This window comes from Colletes latitarsis, chromosome 14 (genome assembly GCF_051014445.1).
Source record: "Colletes latitarsis isolate SP2378_abdomen chromosome 14, iyColLati1, whole genome shotgun sequence".
In the NCBI taxonomy this organism is placed as follows: Eukaryota; Metazoa; Arthropoda; class Insecta; order Hymenoptera; family Colletidae; genus Colletes; species Colletes latitarsis.
The window spans coordinates 30,334,996-30,351,264 of NC_135147.1; the positions used below are offsets into that span (position 1 = coordinate 30,334,996).

At 36.9% G+C, this 16,269-nt stretch overlaps 3 protein-coding genes across 14 annotated transcripts; 2 read left to right on the top strand and 1 right to left on the bottom strand.

Annotated features, from left to right (window-relative positions):
- Nucleotides 1-1,647: 1,647 nt before the first annotated feature.
- LOC143349863 (uncharacterized) lies at nt 1,648-9,955 on the top strand. 6 transcript variants are annotated; one of them, XM_076781451.1, is made up of 8 exons: nt 1,648-1,707; nt 1,839-1,999; nt 3,981-4,077; nt 4,159-4,493; nt 4,576-4,716; nt 4,807-4,869; nt 4,999-5,063; nt 6,732-8,702. In XM_076781451.1, exons 4-8 carry the CDS (start codon nt 4,164-4,166, stop codon nt 8,017-8,019), a joined length of 1,887 nt encoding a protein of 628 aa, XP_076637566.1. In that variant the 5' UTR covers nt 1,648-1,707; nt 1,839-1,999; nt 3,981-4,077; nt 4,159-4,163; the 3' UTR covers nt 8,020-8,702. The 6 variants fall into 6 exon arrangements, with proteins under 6 accessions (XP_076637566.1, XP_076637568.1, XP_076637567.1 ...); XM_076781453.1 differs by lacking the exon at nt 3,981-4,077; XM_076781452.1 differs by lacking the exons at nt 1,648-1,707; nt 1,839-1,999 and adding an exon at nt 3,140-3,900.
- On the bottom strand, nt 2,205-12,291 carry LOC143349864 (uncharacterized). Of its 5 annotated transcripts, XM_076781459.1 has the most exons (6): nt 12,226-12,291; nt 11,767-11,842; nt 11,298-11,435; nt 11,045-11,212; nt 10,784-10,960; nt 10,513-10,717 (listed from the first exon to the last, which is right to left on the bottom strand). In XM_076781459.1, exons 2-6 carry the CDS (start codon nt 11,821-11,823, stop codon nt 10,667-10,669), a joined length of 591 nt encoding a protein of 196 aa, XP_076637574.1. In that variant the 5' UTR covers nt 11,824-11,842; nt 12,226-12,291; the 3' UTR covers nt 10,513-10,666. The 5 variants fall into 5 exon arrangements, with proteins under 5 accessions (XP_076637576.1, XP_076637577.1, XP_076637575.1 ...); XM_076781461.1 differs by lacking the exons at nt 10,513-10,717; nt 10,784-10,960; nt 11,045-11,212; nt 12,226-12,291 and adding exons at nt 2,205-2,376; nt 3,337-3,420; nt 3,503-3,599 and having other exon boundaries at nt 11,276-11,435; nt 11,767-12,195; XM_076781462.1 differs by lacking the exons at nt 10,513-10,717; nt 10,784-10,960; nt 11,045-11,212; nt 12,226-12,291 and adding exons at nt 2,520-2,945; nt 3,337-3,420; nt 3,503-3,599 and having other exon boundaries at nt 11,276-11,435; nt 11,767-12,195.
- A 1,252-nt stretch (nt 12,292-13,543) lies between these two features.
- LOC143350019 (uncharacterized) lies at nt 13,544-15,953 on the top strand. Of its 3 annotated transcripts, XM_076781777.1 has the most exons (7): nt 13,549-14,443; nt 14,522-14,658; nt 14,730-14,957; nt 15,047-15,228; nt 15,314-15,506; nt 15,579-15,660; nt 15,734-15,953. In XM_076781777.1, exons 1-7 carry the CDS (start codon nt 14,166-14,168, stop codon nt 15,936-15,938), a joined length of 1,305 nt encoding a protein of 434 aa, XP_076637892.1. In that variant the 5' UTR covers nt 13,549-14,165; the 3' UTR covers nt 15,939-15,953. The 3 variants fall into 3 exon arrangements, with proteins under 3 accessions (XP_076637891.1, XP_076637890.1, XP_076637892.1); XM_076781776.1 differs by having other exon boundaries at nt 13,544-14,443; nt 15,101-15,228; nt 15,314-15,660; XM_076781775.1 differs by having other exon boundaries at nt 13,547-14,443; nt 15,314-15,660.
- Nucleotides 15,954-16,269: the final 316 nt, after the last annotated feature.

Genomic DNA, 16,269 nt, shown 5'->3' on the forward strand with positions numbered 1-16,269 from the left:
ATGCACTGTGGAACGGCTTCGATGCAGGCTTACCGTATCGTGTCTGCCTGTTTGCTTGCTTGCTTGCTTGCTTGCTTGCTTGCTTGCCTGCTTGCTTGTCTGCTTGCTTGGCTTGCTTGCTTGCCTGCTTGCTTGCCTGCTTGCTTGCTTGCTTGCTTGCCTGCTTGCTTGCTTGCCTGCTTGCTTGCTTGCTTGTTTGCTTGCTTGCTTGCTTGCTTGCTTGCTTGCTTGCTTGCTTGCTTGCCTGCTTGCCTGCTTGCTTGCCTGCCTGCCTGCCTGCGTGTCGGGTACCAAGAGTATCAGAGACGAAGCACCGTTACGAAATAGCTGGTAACTCAACTAGAAAGCGGTTACACGCTGCGCGAAACTTATCTTCCGCAGGGAATGATCTTTCTTCTATAACACGCGGCAGCCGTACTCCGTACGTGCAGACAAACGCACACACTCACTTAAACGCCACAACGGGAGACGACACAGAGGCTCGAACAGCACTCGGCCGCCATCAGCTGCTCGGACCGACGAGCTTCTTTCATTTTTGCCGGAATGACCGACAGACCGTCAGGCCTTAAGCCCCACCAATATGTCTTCCAGCATCGTATGTTTTATCACGCACGCATCCACAGGCCACTACAATTTCGGCATCTACTGCACATAAAATTTCAATGAAAAAAGAAAAAAAGCAATCCCTTGCACCGCCGCCCTCTTCACTTATTGAAAACCCGTCAAGAGGTGCCCTGTGTGCCTGAAAATAGTAATGTGCGCTCGGCAATCGTCGGCCGAAGATAGTCGATCGTATACGAACATGCACGAACGTTCTAGATCGCGCCACTTTCCAAATCTTTACCGTTCCTCGTTACTCCCTCATTTTCTCCACTAGGAACGATTCGATCGCGTTTAACCAATCGCGCTGTCGAGATCCTTTGAAACTATTGGTTCACAATCATCCGATAATTAGATTTTTAATAAACGATAGAGGGTCTCGAGTCAGAGAGCCATGGGGATTGTTTTTCAATCTGATTGGTTTGCAATTTAAAACTTGATCCGAACACAAAAATATAGTACCTAACTATATGTATTTCACTCGAATGATAACGGATCGCATTCTTGACTGCAGTATTTTTATATTTATTTTTTACATTCATAAACTTGAAACTCTCTAGCGTAGGACTCGTCATCTTTTTCATAACACGAACCACATTAGGTTATTAAGGTTTATACGAGAGCCATATTAATATTTCGAGGTGTAAACTTTTAATTACGGTGAAAGAAAAGAAAACTTGTAAGTAAAGATTAAAAATACATTCCATGATTTTGACGTTTCTACATATTTAGAATAACGATGCTCGATACGATAATATACATATTGATAATTTAAATATTATTTAAATTTAAAAAATTAACAAGAGGTCTGAATTTTTTGGATATTGTAACACTACATACGGAGTCACTGAATCTATCGCAAAACGTAAATTCTTCCGACAGATGGATTAACATTGGCGATTTTCAATTAATAGAAGAATCTGGCGTTTCCAGTATCATTTCATGAAACGGAAACTTAGCTCTACATATACATATACATATGCGCCATGACCTTGTCCATGCCCTCCCAATGTAAGTAAGTACATGCTAATTCGATGCGTTGAACGTAAACTCTGACTGAAGGTCCTCTATCATGATAAAACGTTACGCCACTAATGTATATAAATGGTAAATGCTATGATAGTCATGCTTTTCAATCTAAAATTCAATCAACGAGGCGCAGAGTAGATCGGCATTCAATGAGGAGTTATTTTCACAAACTAAAACATTAACTTTGTAAAAAAACGTTGATTTTGCAGTGAACTTTACGGATAAGAACGATAATCGACGGTGACACTAGTAACGACGAACTTCCTTGGCGTCTAACGGACTGGAGGGGAAAGCAAACACACTACCGCACGGGTTCTATGTACATGAGCTTGGCGCTTGGCACTTGGCACTTGGCACAACTTTGGAGAAGGCGAGTGTGAGCTTTTCCTTCTTGCCTTTCTAACAGCTGAAATTCGATCTCGAATTTTCGACTGCTCAGGCATTTTTACTTTACGACCTGTTTCATAAGGAAAGTACCATCACAGACGAGGTATACATATACATGTATTGGTACTTTAATAACCAGGATTCGTAGGTGCAGTTGCACATTCCAATTTCACATTTGTTAGGTTCACCATCTCTTGATTGGGCAGTTCTTTCAAGAACTCGACCTTTGTAGCTCATTTCGAACTTTTTGATAGCTTCTCTAACTTGTTAGATAGGTATTCGAATTCCTTGGCAAAGGAAGGGTGGTTGGGACGAGGCTAAGGCGGGTCTCCTTACGCAGCAACCTCCACACGGTGAGACCTGGGGATTATTATTTACTATGTAATTAATATAATTATTAATTACATAGCAATTAATATGGGCTAACGGCATTATATGTATAGTTTCATATACGTTCTTCGCCCCGGTATGCGGTCTGATAACACCGATTTCGAGTCGCAAATACGTTTTTGCCGAGTTATTTTTTAAATAAATAATGTATTACAATTTATCAATTAGATAAGTACATCGTATCCTTACGTATTTTAATAATCTTTAAATCTTTAAATAATGTTAATCGATTGGTAACTCCAATGAAATTAATCGATCGATGCTCAATTCTGGACCGTACAGCTTTCATTCCGTTAAAAAATACAAAAATTTCTGTAATTTCATTTTCTAATATTATTTAGCGTTTAATTAATAATCGTGTCACTCTTAGTTGGGTAATACAATTATTAATTAAAAACTAAACGATATAAACAAATTGGCTGCGATCCGCCTTGCATAGGTTATCATAAATATAGAGCTTCTTCGCTAGATTAGTTTTAATTCTCATATGTAGTTGGTAGCGCTGCAATCTTTGTCCATTCTGAATTGATAACGCCAGACTAGACAGACACCGAAATGGTAAAATGATTCCAAAGTATTGTTACAGATCAAGTAGCTTTTTAAATTTATATAAAACGTTTTAAAAAATTTTTGCAAATAATACATATATGTATATATATATATATATATATATATATATATATATCGGAATAATTAAAAAACTACAAGACGTATAATCATCATTATCCGTGAGATGATTATGCTCAAAATCTAATCAGACCTTGAAACAAGAATATAAAACTTAAATGTTAAGTTTCATTGAAATTCATTCAGCTGTGTAGACGCAATCATGTTAATAGCATATGTACGTATGTACGTGAGTAAATAGCACAGAAAAAAAAATTTATGCTTATGCCACGTGTATGGCGTTGGCAAAAAAAGTGTACTCACCGCTAGATGGCTATGGACAACAGTGAATTCTTCCAAATCTTTTTAAAATATATAAAATTTGTTTCTTGATAATATCCCTTTTTTCTGTTTAAACGTCATTTCGACACATTATATCTTACTCATTTACATTTTACAACAGTTAATCATATATACATTGATACAATACCTCCCATCAGATTTCCTGTAGAATCTTGTTAATGGCGTGCACATTGCGTATGTATGCAGCTTTATGTCGGAAAGAATTACGTGAATTTTTACGATATCTGCAACGATAAAAAAATAAAATGTTGGAATCGAAGTAGTTTAATTATAAATGTGGTACATAGACTGCATATAAATAACGTTATTCTATTCTTTGCAAGTTTGACCATGCAACAAAATTGGCTAGCACAAAGATGACACGGGAACAGATCAAAATTCGTAAATATTTATGACGATGATCGAGTTCATAAGAAGTTCGAAGGGTGTATGTTCTCTTCTTAAGTGATTCATATGGGAATACGTGCAAAAATGACGATTCGTGCTTCGCAAAAATGCCATACCGAACGATAGTAATTTTTACGAGTACAGTATTTAGCGATACTCGGAAGGAAATTAAGTAATTCGAACACAAACAAAATTTAATTACGAGTCTCTGCTTTCAGTGTACGATCGTAAAGTGTGAAATGCTTTTCGTTTATATTTTTACAAGGAATATACGTAACCGTTTGTTTTAATAATTAGTTTTATATTGTTTCTTTTGTAAGTACATACTTGTAAAAGTTTAAGATAGAGAACCTAGTATTCTACGACGAACCAACAATAATTTAAACGATATTACAGATATAATGGAATCTGAAAATCCTGTGATGTTGGAACCGTGCGGAGAGGATTCGATTTTAATTCAAACAGTGAAAGATATAGTTACAGAAAGTGCAAACACCGAATTAGAAAGCGAGGAAGAATTTTTTGTAGTAACAGATGTTCAGAATAAAGAACAAAATGTAATAGAAGCATCTAACGAGGAATCGATAGTAACTCAGTCCGAAGAACGATTGTCATGGTCCAATTTATGTAGAATATGTGCCAATATCGGTCATCATCTGATTCCAATATTTGAGGGAGAAGGTTTACAACACAACTTGTGTAATAAAATTCATAAATATTTGCCTATACACGTAGGTATTTTTATAGTTTTTGATATCAATCAAATTTGTATGTAAAGAATATTGGACTTATTTTGATAATCGTTTATAACAGGTATCTCAAACAGATACTCTTCCACTACAATTATGTTATCATTGCGCAGCGACATTATTAGCATGGCACGAGCTTTTAGAAGGATGTCTAAATGCAGAAAAACGATTATTAGAAATACAACATGCCTTGGAAGAAAAACAAGTGTGTATAAAATGAAACTATGTATTTCATGTTTTTGGTCCAGTAAAGGAAATAGGTGATTTTAACAATGTACCAACATTGATTTTCTAGAGCCAGGAAGGTTTAGAGGCTCCGGTACAAGATACATCGGTATACAACATAGCTGAATCTCTTGTAAGTATACGGAATTTTAAATATTAATTTTTTTTTTTTATCGAGTTATTGGTATTTTAATTAAAAATAACAGTTGATAATTTATTTCAATTAATTTTCGTATATCTTTAATAGTTGTTTTAATTGTAGCATCAACAACAGGAAACGATAAAGGATGAAGATTATTGGGAATCAGCCGTTAACGATTCAGACAGGTAACAAACAACTTCCTCTATGTTGAAAAAAAAAAAAAAAAATTATACATCAAAGCTATGCATTACGTAGAATTGAACGTGCAGAAAATATGCCCTCTGTAAATAAATTAAAATGTAGTAGTTATTGATATAAAAGTGCTTCGTGCATAAAAATACAATAATGATTAAGTTTTTCATTTGTATACGTCTAAATATATAAAAATCCAACTAATGTACAAAATGGACGACCAGTCTCCCTTAAAGAAAACTTTATGTATCAACTATTTCTGTTTGGAATATGGAACAAGGATTGCTGTGAATTCTTTTAATCAAAGCACTTACATATAGTTCTGTGAAAAAAACAGAGACTTATCCATGAAGTCTATGTAGACGCACAGAGAAAACGAAAATCTATATACGTGTGACTCTAAGGTAACAAGAATTAGATTTTAAAGATTATCAAGAAAGATGATCATTCTCGAGTGCCATTGATAATTGGGTCGAACAAGAACAAACTTGTGCAAATCGTTACGTCGTAGCTGCAAATCTGGAGTCAAGTTTTGACTGTTTTGCAGGTCCAGTAGTATGCGGACACCATTTAAGGTGTTCCTAGACACGCAGAATGTATTTCGGAAGCCGCACAGAAAAAAGTACCAGCTACAAGAAAGAAAGGCTACAGTTAGCAGAGACTACAATTCGGTATGGATCACGGTTATGAATTCAACGCTCGATCAACCTGTCGGAATGCCTGATCAGATGCAAAATAATGATACCGATGTAAAGGAAGAGGTTTCCCAGCCGTACAAGTCAAATAGTTTAGAGAAGTCGAGACTGACTAATGAAATGTGCAAGTCAGCAAATCCTTCGAATACAGAAAATAGAGAGGAAAAGATGAAAGTAAAGCGTAAACTTTGTACAAATAACACGAACAATTCGAAAGATTCATGCGAACATATAAAACGCAAGGGCACTTGCATCGACATTCTGGAATCTTATCGATGCGTCGAGTGCGGAAAATGCTTTAAATTAAAAGATTCGTATTTAAGACACACAAGAATTCATAAAGACGAAAGACCATTTACTTGCCACGTATGTGGAAAACAATTCCGGGATTCCGGTGGTCTTTCCAGGCATTTAAAAGACGTACACGCGAAACTTAAAAATTTCACTTGCGACATCTGTGGTAAGTCTTTCGCGTCAAAAGCTACGAGGGATGATCATCGCAGAACACATACAGGAGAAAGACCTTATAAATGCGACTCTTGTGGAAAAACTTTTAAATCGAAAGCTTCCCTGTACATTCACAGTAAATTACATACGGACGAATTTCCGCATCCGTGTTCCTATTGCAACAAAAAATTCCGTAGAAGACAAGAAATGCTGGCACACGTGACCACTCATACAGGAGAGAAGAATTATGGTTGCGACGTGTGTTCGAAAAGGTTCAGAGTAAAATCGGAACTAGTTAGGCATAAGCTAATTCACTCGGAAAGTAAACCGTTTGTTTGCGTGAAATGTGGTCTCGCTTTTCGACAAAAACGTTACTTAAACAACCACATAAAAAGCAGACACGTTGAATCTTTACGAGCATGCTAATATGCGTCTTATAATTTCTTTCCACACCACAGTTCTCCAACTATTCGAATAGACCGAAAATATTCAAATCTGGTACATTTGTTATTTTTCCAGGTTTGGTCTACTTCCGAAGAAATCCTTTGTGGCATACTGTTCGTGGTATACGACAACGATGTGTGCAAATAATATAATTCAGACCACTAACAAACATAAAGTTGTTCAGAAATTCAATAAAAATAATATAGAGGAAAAGATAAAAAGTAACGACGACGACGACGACGACGACGACGGCGACGACGACGGCGACGACGACGACGACAACGACAGCATCAACTTTTTTAACAATTCCAATGCAATGCTATGCTCTAGAGACTGTTCGAACGAGACAGTATTATCAATGAAAAAATATACAGGTTCATCGAAGGAACAATACGAGTGTAAAAACTGTCGGCGTTATTTTAAGAGAGAATGTACCCTAACGCGGCATACGTCGAAATGCAAAAGTGAAAGAAAAAGTAGCATCAAGTTGATAAATGCAGGCTCGAAGGAGGAAAGTGCATCGAAACAGTCGAATAAAAGAAAAGAGGGCGAGGATGGAAGAAATTGGAAATTTGATAAAAAGTGTAAACGTAAGAGACACGAAACGCATCCGTGCGTATATTGCGATTACACAGCGAATAAAAAGAAATTGCTTCAAGTTCACTTGTCGGAGTCGCATTCAGAATTCATGGGGAAAAAGAAGAAGAAGCTAAAATACGCTGATCGAGAACTGGTTATGCGTGCTAAGATAGAAATCGATGGAAAGGTTTATTATCACTGTAATCAGTGTGGTAAAAATCTTTATTCGCCGTATACATTCTTCTGGCACATACGAATACACACCGGTGAACGGCCTTACACCTGTCATATGTGCGGCAAGCAGTTTCGCGTAAACCAGGGTCTAGCGAGGCACTTGCGCGACACTCATGCCGGTATAAAGAATTTTTCTTGCGACATTTGTGGCCGACCATTCACCACGAAGCGTAACGCGGAGGATCACAGACGTATTCACACGGGTGAGCGACCATACGTTTGCAACATTTGCGGGAAATCGTTCAAGCAGAAGGCTTCTTTGTTCGTACACAATCGCACCCACTCGGATGTTTTTCCTTTCAAGTGTAACTACTGCGAGCAGAGTTTCCGCACAAGACCGCCGCTCGCGGTTCACATGACCAAACATACCGGCGAAAAGCCGCACGCGTGCGACATATGCGGTCGTTGTTTTCGCATAAAATACGAGTTGAAGCGTCATCGACTGATACACTTTGACGAGAAACCGTGGCAGTGCACGGAATGTGATCATTCGTTTCGTCAGAAACGCTACCTAGTTAACCATAAGAGACTTAATCATAGCAGAAATTGATTACTTGAAAAAAGCGAAAAATAGAATCAGAACGAATCGTAGTCGATGGAACCGTCGTCGTGTAACGTGTAACAAGAATTGCGGGGAAATATATTGTCTATATCGTACAATATTTTTTAAGTCATCGAAATACCGTGCGTGTGTCGCGTCTTCTGCGAGAAAGAAATTTTGTTCGCCGTCCAGCCTGAACAGGCATGAGTGGGATCATATTCACACGGGATTAAAAATAGACTTTTGCCCGCAGACGCAATCGAACTCGTACGTGCGTATAAACAGAAGGCGGGGCGGGCATCTCTGCACGTTCCATTCCGCAAAATTTACCAACACTATCGAAGGAAGCAAGAGACTGTACATACTCTTGCGACGTCTGCGGCAAACGGTTTCGTAATAAAGGCTGTGTTGCGTGGGGGTGTGTGTGTGAGTGTGTGTGTAAGTCGTTATAACAATAGCGAAAAATCGCACGTTTATTCTATACGCGACACGACGAGATTCAGCCAAGAGCGTTACCCGAAGAGCCACAGCAAGAATTTGCGCGAGGCTTCGTGTTCGATGGCATGATATCGGAATATGTTTATTTTACAGGTGGAAGAACGAGTCCGGCGGCGTCGTGCGATTAGCGACGATCGAACGCGAAAGTACAAACGGCGAGGAAGTAGAATACGTCCAGTGCACTCAATGCGATATCGTCTTCGTGAACATGAAGTATTTTATAGATCATATGAACGCCGAGCACGAGGCTCGAATGCATTATTGTCAGTATTGTAAGTTGGTGTTTCATGGTCGAGACAAAGACTTTGAAGAACACATGTTGATACATAAAGACGACGGCTGCGAGGAATTAAAAGATTATATCTTTAAAGACGAAACGATGAAATTCGCGTACGATGAAAAGAAAGAGGCCTTATACAGCGTACAAGATCCTATCGTTGTCAACGTTGCGAAAAAGCAATCGCTCTGTTATACTTGTAACTTGTGCAAGAAAAAATTCAGAAAAAAAACTGAATTGAGAAAACATATAAATCGACATTCCGACGCGAACCAGATCCAACATCCAGACGAGATGGAACTTGTAAATAAAGCGAGGCAACTGATCGATCATCGAGTCTCGTACAAGTGCGATACGTGCAAGAAGATTATATTCACGAAACGTGGTTTCTTGCGTCATATTCGTGTACATTTCGACAAACGGCCATGCAAATGTGACTTGTGCGGTAAATCTTATCGAATCGAACAAGATCTGGCTAGGCACGTTAGGGATGTTCACGAAGGGCTCAAGAAATATGCTTGTGACATATGCGGTCGCGCGTTCGCAAATAAAGGGGCGAAAGATGATCATCGAAGAATTCACACGGGTGAACGTCCATACGCCTGCGAACATTGCCCAAAAGTGTTTCGTACCTTAAATTCCATTTATATTCATAATCGCGTACACACAGATTACAAGCCTCACCAATGCTCCTATTGTGGTAAACACTTTCGAAATAGGCAAAGGCTAACACATCACGAGACCACGCATACAGGCATCAAAGCTTTCGCTTGCGAGATCTGCGGTAAAACGTTCTCTGTTAAAGGAGAAGTTGTGCGACATCGTGCGATACACAATGAACAGAAACCTTTCGACTGCAAATGTGGCATGAAGTTTGGCCAAAAGAGATACCTTAGAAACCATATAAAACAACATCATAAAGAGGCGTCTTCTTGGTTGCTGGAGGAGCTACTAGGAAATAATAACTGAAGCGCGGGTTCTTTAAGATAACTGGATGCTTCGACAATTTTCTACGAGTATTATTACCTATATGTATAAATTCAACTGTACAGTCAGATATACGCGTATTCTATTTGTTCGATGCATCTTTTATATTTAAAAAATCGACCTGAAATATTATAGATTAAACAATCGATTAAATCATATCTTAGCGGCGTGTATCGTTTTAAACACAACCTATCTCCTTATTAACCACAATCGATCGTTATTTCATTCAAACTTGTTCTAATCGAAATAAACACAGAGTAATACGTTCTGTATCAAAAGTACTATGATTTATATAACTTGTATGTATAATTAATCGTACCAGTCATCCGCTGACTTGAAGTCTCGCGGAACAAGTAGAGGGGTATAAGAACGTATTCACATTGATCTCTGGCTCGCTATTCGTCGCGGCAGTTACACACGCGTGTCCGCTGCCTGAGCGGACCGACTTCCTTTGCCCCTGTGCCGTCCCGCGAGACTTCCACTCAGCGGACGGACCACTCTACGTAGAAACGTACACGTACAAATAATTTCAACAATTTATTAATATAATTACGCCAGGTTATTACGAAACCTTACTTTCGTTAATATCCATTCCAAGTAGAATTATTCTAATAAAATGTTTAGTTATCAATTTACCATACACGAGCATTCTAACGAAAATAGTGAATTTTTATGGAAACATTTCAGAAATCATTTATACACGTAAATAATAAATTAGTCTTTTTATTAACTTTATTCTGATATTACAAGTTCAGTTCAATCAAATATAAATAACAAAGGATCGATATTAGAAAAATATAAAAACTATCAATATGTCATTTTAAGCAAACTATATTAAATACAAACAGACCCGGATGAAACGTGATGTGTTTCTCCTCTTTTCTTTATATGGAATTACGTTTGAAAACGGCAAAGCATTAGCTCTTTGAATTTTTTCACCAATATCTGCAACATTTATTCTGGTTTTATTTTAATCTTATTATTTTCTTTGCCTATAACACATCTATTCACCTTTTCACTGTCTTCCGACATGCACCTTCTTTTATCCAAAGAGTCGTTTACATCGCTTATACATAATTTACTAATATCGGTACTGTTTAACAAACTATCAAAGTCTTCCAAATATAATCTTCTCATATTTTTAACAAGTTGTGAAATATTTATATATTTCTTTAACGTTCTACGCTTCTGAAAACGAAAACAAGGCGATAACGATATACTTAGAAAATTATTAAGAACCCTATTATTCGATAAATATAAGATAAACCTTACAAAACATTTTCTTAGATTTCGACTAATTTTCTCTACTTGACAGAGGGCCTGCATTCTTCTACGCTCTGCAAATTTGAATTGTTTTTTTATCAACCTCGAGCCTACCATACATCGTATGATGTTCCTTGTTTCGGTACTCTTCCAAGGGTCGTACGTTTCTACGTGCTCCTTTAATATTAAAAAAACACACACACAGTGTATCATTTATACATATATTAAAAATTATTGTACCGTAATAAACGTTGGTTCGAACCTCGCTCCAATTTTTCATTTTGGGTGCAGATAAATATTTAACTGTTTCCAAGGTTACCGTACCCAGTTGATGCTGCTGTGTATAACTACGTTGACATTTTCTCATCTTGGAACTACTGGCACAGTTTGAGATATGAGCCTACAACGTTATAGAATTACATGTATCGTGACTTAACTAATACGATCAAATTTACAAACACTGGACAATATCGACCAAAATATATTTTCGCCAAGTACCAAATATCAAATTAATTATTGATGCTTTAAAAAATTTTTCCCTTTGCTCTCTGTTTTTTTTAACCAAATTTCCACTATGAAAGTGAGAATTCTCTAACGCGTTATAACCATGTATTAATTGCTCTACGTATACATATTCGTATAAATCAACTGTACGTGGTGTTTAATTTGTTGATACATATGTTGCAATCCGTAACTATCTGATCATATTAACAATCGTAAACTTACGATACCTCAAAATAGATCTTATCGATCATGTGAAGTGCATCGAATGGACAACGTATCTTCATCGTTGAAAACTAATTTTTGCTGAAATGCACCAAGTGATAGGGTAACACGTTTTTATGTTTCAAATCCCAATTAATTTCTTCTAGTAGGCAACAAATTTGCAATGGATCACGCATTAAAATGAAAAACAACAAATATTTACAATGGATTCTAAACCGCGGGAAAACACAACCCACGTGTTCGCCGCCTAAAACTACACAGTACAAAGAAGCTGTATCTCTAAGGGGATCATTTTATTTCTGTCGCAAATAAACGACTCGGCAGGAAATGTAAGAAATCTATGACGCAAAAAACTAAAACAACTAACGATAATTTTTTCTTTACGTAAGAGGCTAATTTTTTAAAATTACCGATAATACGAATAATGGCCGTGTTTTGTTGGTGTCGCGAACGTACGTATGTACCTTTTTGCGATGGAATTGAAAACGAAATAGGAGGAGGAGAAAAAATAAAAGAAAAGAGAAAGCGTCTTTTATAATTATTGCTTTAGATGGCGAAACATTTGATGATCGAATCCATATACAGGAATCTGAGACAGGCTGAGAACTTGCGAGAGAGGCGAAGGTCGAGTGTGTCCCCCTTTTGGCGAGTGCTAGAGTCGTCGCAACAGTATTTTGCGAAAAGCACTATCTGTGTAATATAAAAAATTACCTTGTTCGAGGGACAACTGTAATATTATGTATTACGGTGTAATGAAATGATTTAGCAATCAACACTCCACGAGCAACGAGTTCCGCCCGAAAGTGGACTTGGCGATAGTTGTATTTTTGGTTATATCAAGGAAATCTTTTGTTAGAAGAATTTACAAATAGTTTAGATAGAAGTAATTACCCAGAGTTTATGAAACGGTGTGTACATATACGTAAGGGACGAAGGAGGGTGTAGACGATGCATCGTACCCGACAAGTTCACGGATAAAGAAAAGGATCTGTGGGAATTTCGGAGATTTTTAAATATACTTGCTTGCATCTATCGTTCGAAGATCAGCATTTACATTTTATACTAGAATTCGTGATATAAAAAAACACCGGATAAAAACAGAATGATCAAGGACCTTGTTCTTGCCTGTTGCTTTCTGTGAAGTAGGAATAGGATAGTTGGTGACAAGTTTTTCTAAACAAATAAATTTGAATTTTAAGTATTGGTATATTAAAATAATTTCGTTTCAAGTAAAAAAGAAACACGAGGAACCCATCGTCTCTAGAGAAATACATGTACATATACATGTATATGTATATGGTTTTCGTGTATTTTGAGATCGAAACAGCAGATATCTATAGTTAAACAACCTTGCACGTGCACGTAATATATCGAAAACTATTTTTAAGCAAAATACCGTCAGCATATTATTGCCTGAAATAAGTTGGCCAACACGGCGCGGCGCGGCGCGGCGCAACGCAGCGAACTTAGTGTTACGTTTTAAAAGAAAAGAAAATTACAATGGCGGAAGGGGGAGGGGGGAAATGTTCTAATTTTAAAAATTAAATTACGTACACGTAAATATTTAAATTAATGTCTTTGAAATGTACATTAAGAATCTCGGAAGATTAGAAATTACTGAATTACTTTTCACTGAAACGTATATTTAAATATACGTGCTTTGCATACGCAAGTATACATATGTACGTTCGCAACAGAGAAACACATGGTATAGGGCAGACATGGGCAAACACGTTTAATTGAACAATAGATAACGAAAGAAAATCCATATGCAGTAATTTATATTTATTTATTATAAAACATTTTATTGTATAGTTGAATTTCAAATTTCTATTAAACGAATGATAGATAAATAAACGGTTGTGTCATATCCTTCTATTCGTTGTTTGTTAATCGAAATTTTTCTGTAGATAAGAATTTTGCCCATTTCTATTATCGGGAATACAACGCACAGTGATCGAGGTTCTGGCAAAGAGGTGGAAAATCAACGACGAGACGAGCTAGCAAATATGTATATCAGCTTTGTCCCGCACAGTTTCAAAGCAAGTGACCGACCGGACGACTGGAACGATTCCGTTCGTGTAGTTTGCGTTGAAACGCAATTCCACGTGTTCTACATATAATATCTCCCATCGTCAAGCCGGTTATACATATAAACGGAAACAATTAATTAATAATTGTGTCGAAAAAAAGAAGGAATTGTTTTTTTATAATTTGCTACTTTTCAAATAACGTCGTTACATTGATAACGATACGTTTCTTTGATCCATGTTGCTCGTTAACGTTTCATCTTTGGTATTTCTGTTACTAGTTCTTTCAAAAGGTCAATGACTCGACTCTCTTTCGACACTTATTTCAGACGTGTTGACCAAATTGAACGAACGTATATCAAAGATTACTAAAGATGCAACGAGTTCTCAGCTTTCAAATGGCTCGCGGATTGGACGAGTCGAGCGAATTTGTGACGAAACGTATGTGTTTCTCGTTTCTCTTCTCCATCGGTTTCGTTTGCGTTCTCTGTGGTTTCTTGCTCGGTCGATTCTCCACACAAAGGATCGTAGAGTCTCACGCGGAAAATAAACGTCTCGAGTTTGCGGGAAATGGCCTCGAGAGCACCAGGTATCTTCAACATTTATTACTCCAACGACTAGAAGGGGCAAAGCTTGATGCTGATTTCGAACAGTACGTTGTCTTTAAATCTTAATCCTAAAATCCGAATTATACTTATTTATAGTTAAGTGTTTATACATATACATATAGGAACTGCGCGTCTTTAAATTTTACGGAAGATATTGTAGATCGAGTACATGGAATCCTGTCAAATTTCTCACTTATTGATAGAGTTGTAGTACATCCAACGTGTATCTTTGCAAATGCTCGAGGGTACAGAGAACCTGGTAATTTTAATTCTCTACGTTCACATGAAATGCTTCGATTCTAATATTTTGCTTATTAATTAAATATTTAGACAGATATGTTGTTGTATCGGCTAGCGGCGAAGGTGTTTGTATTGTTTTGGAACTGGCAAAGATCATGAACGATATTCAACGGGAACACGACTGGAAGCCTCGTCGATCCCTTATTTTCTGTTTCATTTTCGGATCTTCGGACTCCTGTTCAGAAATACTGTTTCAAAATGCTTTCGTGCACTCTAGAATTATGGCCTATGTTGTTGTACATCATCGAGTTTTCCAAGGTTCGTCAACCAATATACACATGTATAGAAATAATAAAAGTTTGGAAAGGAAAATCTTGTAATTTTCAGTATATTTTAATCGATTCTAGGCAGTGGTCCTTTTATTGCGTCAGGGTCCGATATAATACAGTCTCTGGTTTTAGAAGCTGCTAGCATCGTGAAAAATTTACATTTTCATAACGACCGCTCGATATCTTCAAACAACGCGTCTTCTAATAATACAATTTCTCGCCTTGCTTTAGACATACCGCACGCAGTATTGTCGTTCGTGGTAAGTAAGTAACGGTGGAGGACAACCATCAACTTTCTACGCGATGGTTTTTGTAAAATTAGAGGTTGCTGGTTTGTACATCTAGAACAACGGCATCACCATCGATGAAAATGATCACGAAAGGAACATGCGTAAAATAATTTTAGCCCAAATACTTGGTCAAACTATTTGGAAATTATCCGAATGTTTAATCATGAAATGGAATCCACGTTATTTCGATGAAACTGTTTCCAAAGCACTGGACTCTATAGATAGTACTAAATTTTTTACGAACAAAGGTACATACTTTGGATATTTCGAGAACTCAGTTCTTTCGATATTAAATAAGAATATATTTTTCCTTTGTTTAGATGAAATACAGGAAACCTCTGTCAGATTACTGATCGAGGTTAAGATTTTTAATGGAATGATCGACGCAATCGATACCACCAAGTATGTAATTTTTCTATGATATGTACATAAAATTGTTAATTTTAAAAATCTATCCTAATTTGTTACGTTGCAGCGTAATCAGGACGAGGATATTAAATGATTTGATGATGGATTTGGATAGAACTCTTCTGTGTTCTGATAGAAAATTTGTATCGAAAACCGATTGGGCAGAGATTTTAAAACTAGCTCATGAGCCTTTTAACGTTATATCAACGCGTCTTAAACAAGTATTAAAATGTTACGAAACGGCCGTCCAACTTTTACAAAATAAAATTTAAAGAAATTTAATGAAATTTTAAAATACCATTAACCATGGTAATGGTAATTAACACTAGATTTACGGGACGCGTAAATTTCATGGGTTTCAGGTTCGAAACTTGACACGTTACAGAACTGAAATATTACTTTTTTAGCAATTTCTGTTGTATTTCAACGATCTTACGATACGAATACGTATATCCCGATTAGAAGAAAAACTGCATTTTAATGTAACTCTCAACACAATGGGTTTAAAAAAACCGAATTACGAATGTCCGTAAATTTAGCGTCAATCACCATTGGAATTCTTCTACGCGCCAGCATGTCTTTTTACCACTTTTACAAAATATG

Excerpts from the sequence above, each read along its gene's own strand:
- LOC143349864 (XM_076781459.1), bottom strand. The coding sequence starts at position 11,823 with ATGAAGATACGTTGTCCATTCGATGCACTTCACATGATCGATAAGATC. Across the intron at positions 11,436-11,766 it reads TCGATAAGATCTATTTTGAG|GCTCATATCTCAAACTGTGC; the intron begins GTATCGTAAGTT and ends ATAACGTTGTAG. Across the intron at positions 11,213-11,297 it reads AAATGAAAAATTGGAGCGAG|GAGCACGTAGAAACGTACGA; the intron begins GTTCGAACCAAC and ends TTAATATTAAAG.
- LOC143349863 (XM_076781451.1), top strand. The coding sequence starts at position 4,164 with ATGGAATCTGAAAATCCTGTGATGTTGGAACCGTGCGGAGAGGATTCG. Across the intron at positions 4,717-4,806 it reads ATGCCTTGGAAGAAAAACAA|AGCCAGGAAGGTTTAGAGGC; the intron begins GTGTGTATAAAA and ends TTGATTTTCTAG. Across the intron at positions 5,064-6,731 it reads GCCGTTAACGATTCAGACAG|GTTTGGTCTACTTCCGAAGA; the intron begins GTAACAAACAAC and ends TTATTTTTCCAG.
- LOC143350019 (XM_076781775.1), top strand. The coding sequence starts at position 14,166 with ATGCAACGAGTTCTCAGCTTTCAAATGGCTCGCGGATTGGACGAGTCG. Across the intron at positions 14,958-15,046 it reads ACATCATCGAGTTTTCCAAG|GCAGTGGTCCTTTTATTGCG; the intron begins GTTCGTCAACCA and ends AATCGATTCTAG. Across the intron at positions 15,229-15,313 it reads ACGCAGTATTGTCGTTCGTG|AACAACGGCATCACCATCGA; the intron begins GTAAGTAAGTAA and ends TTGTACATCTAG.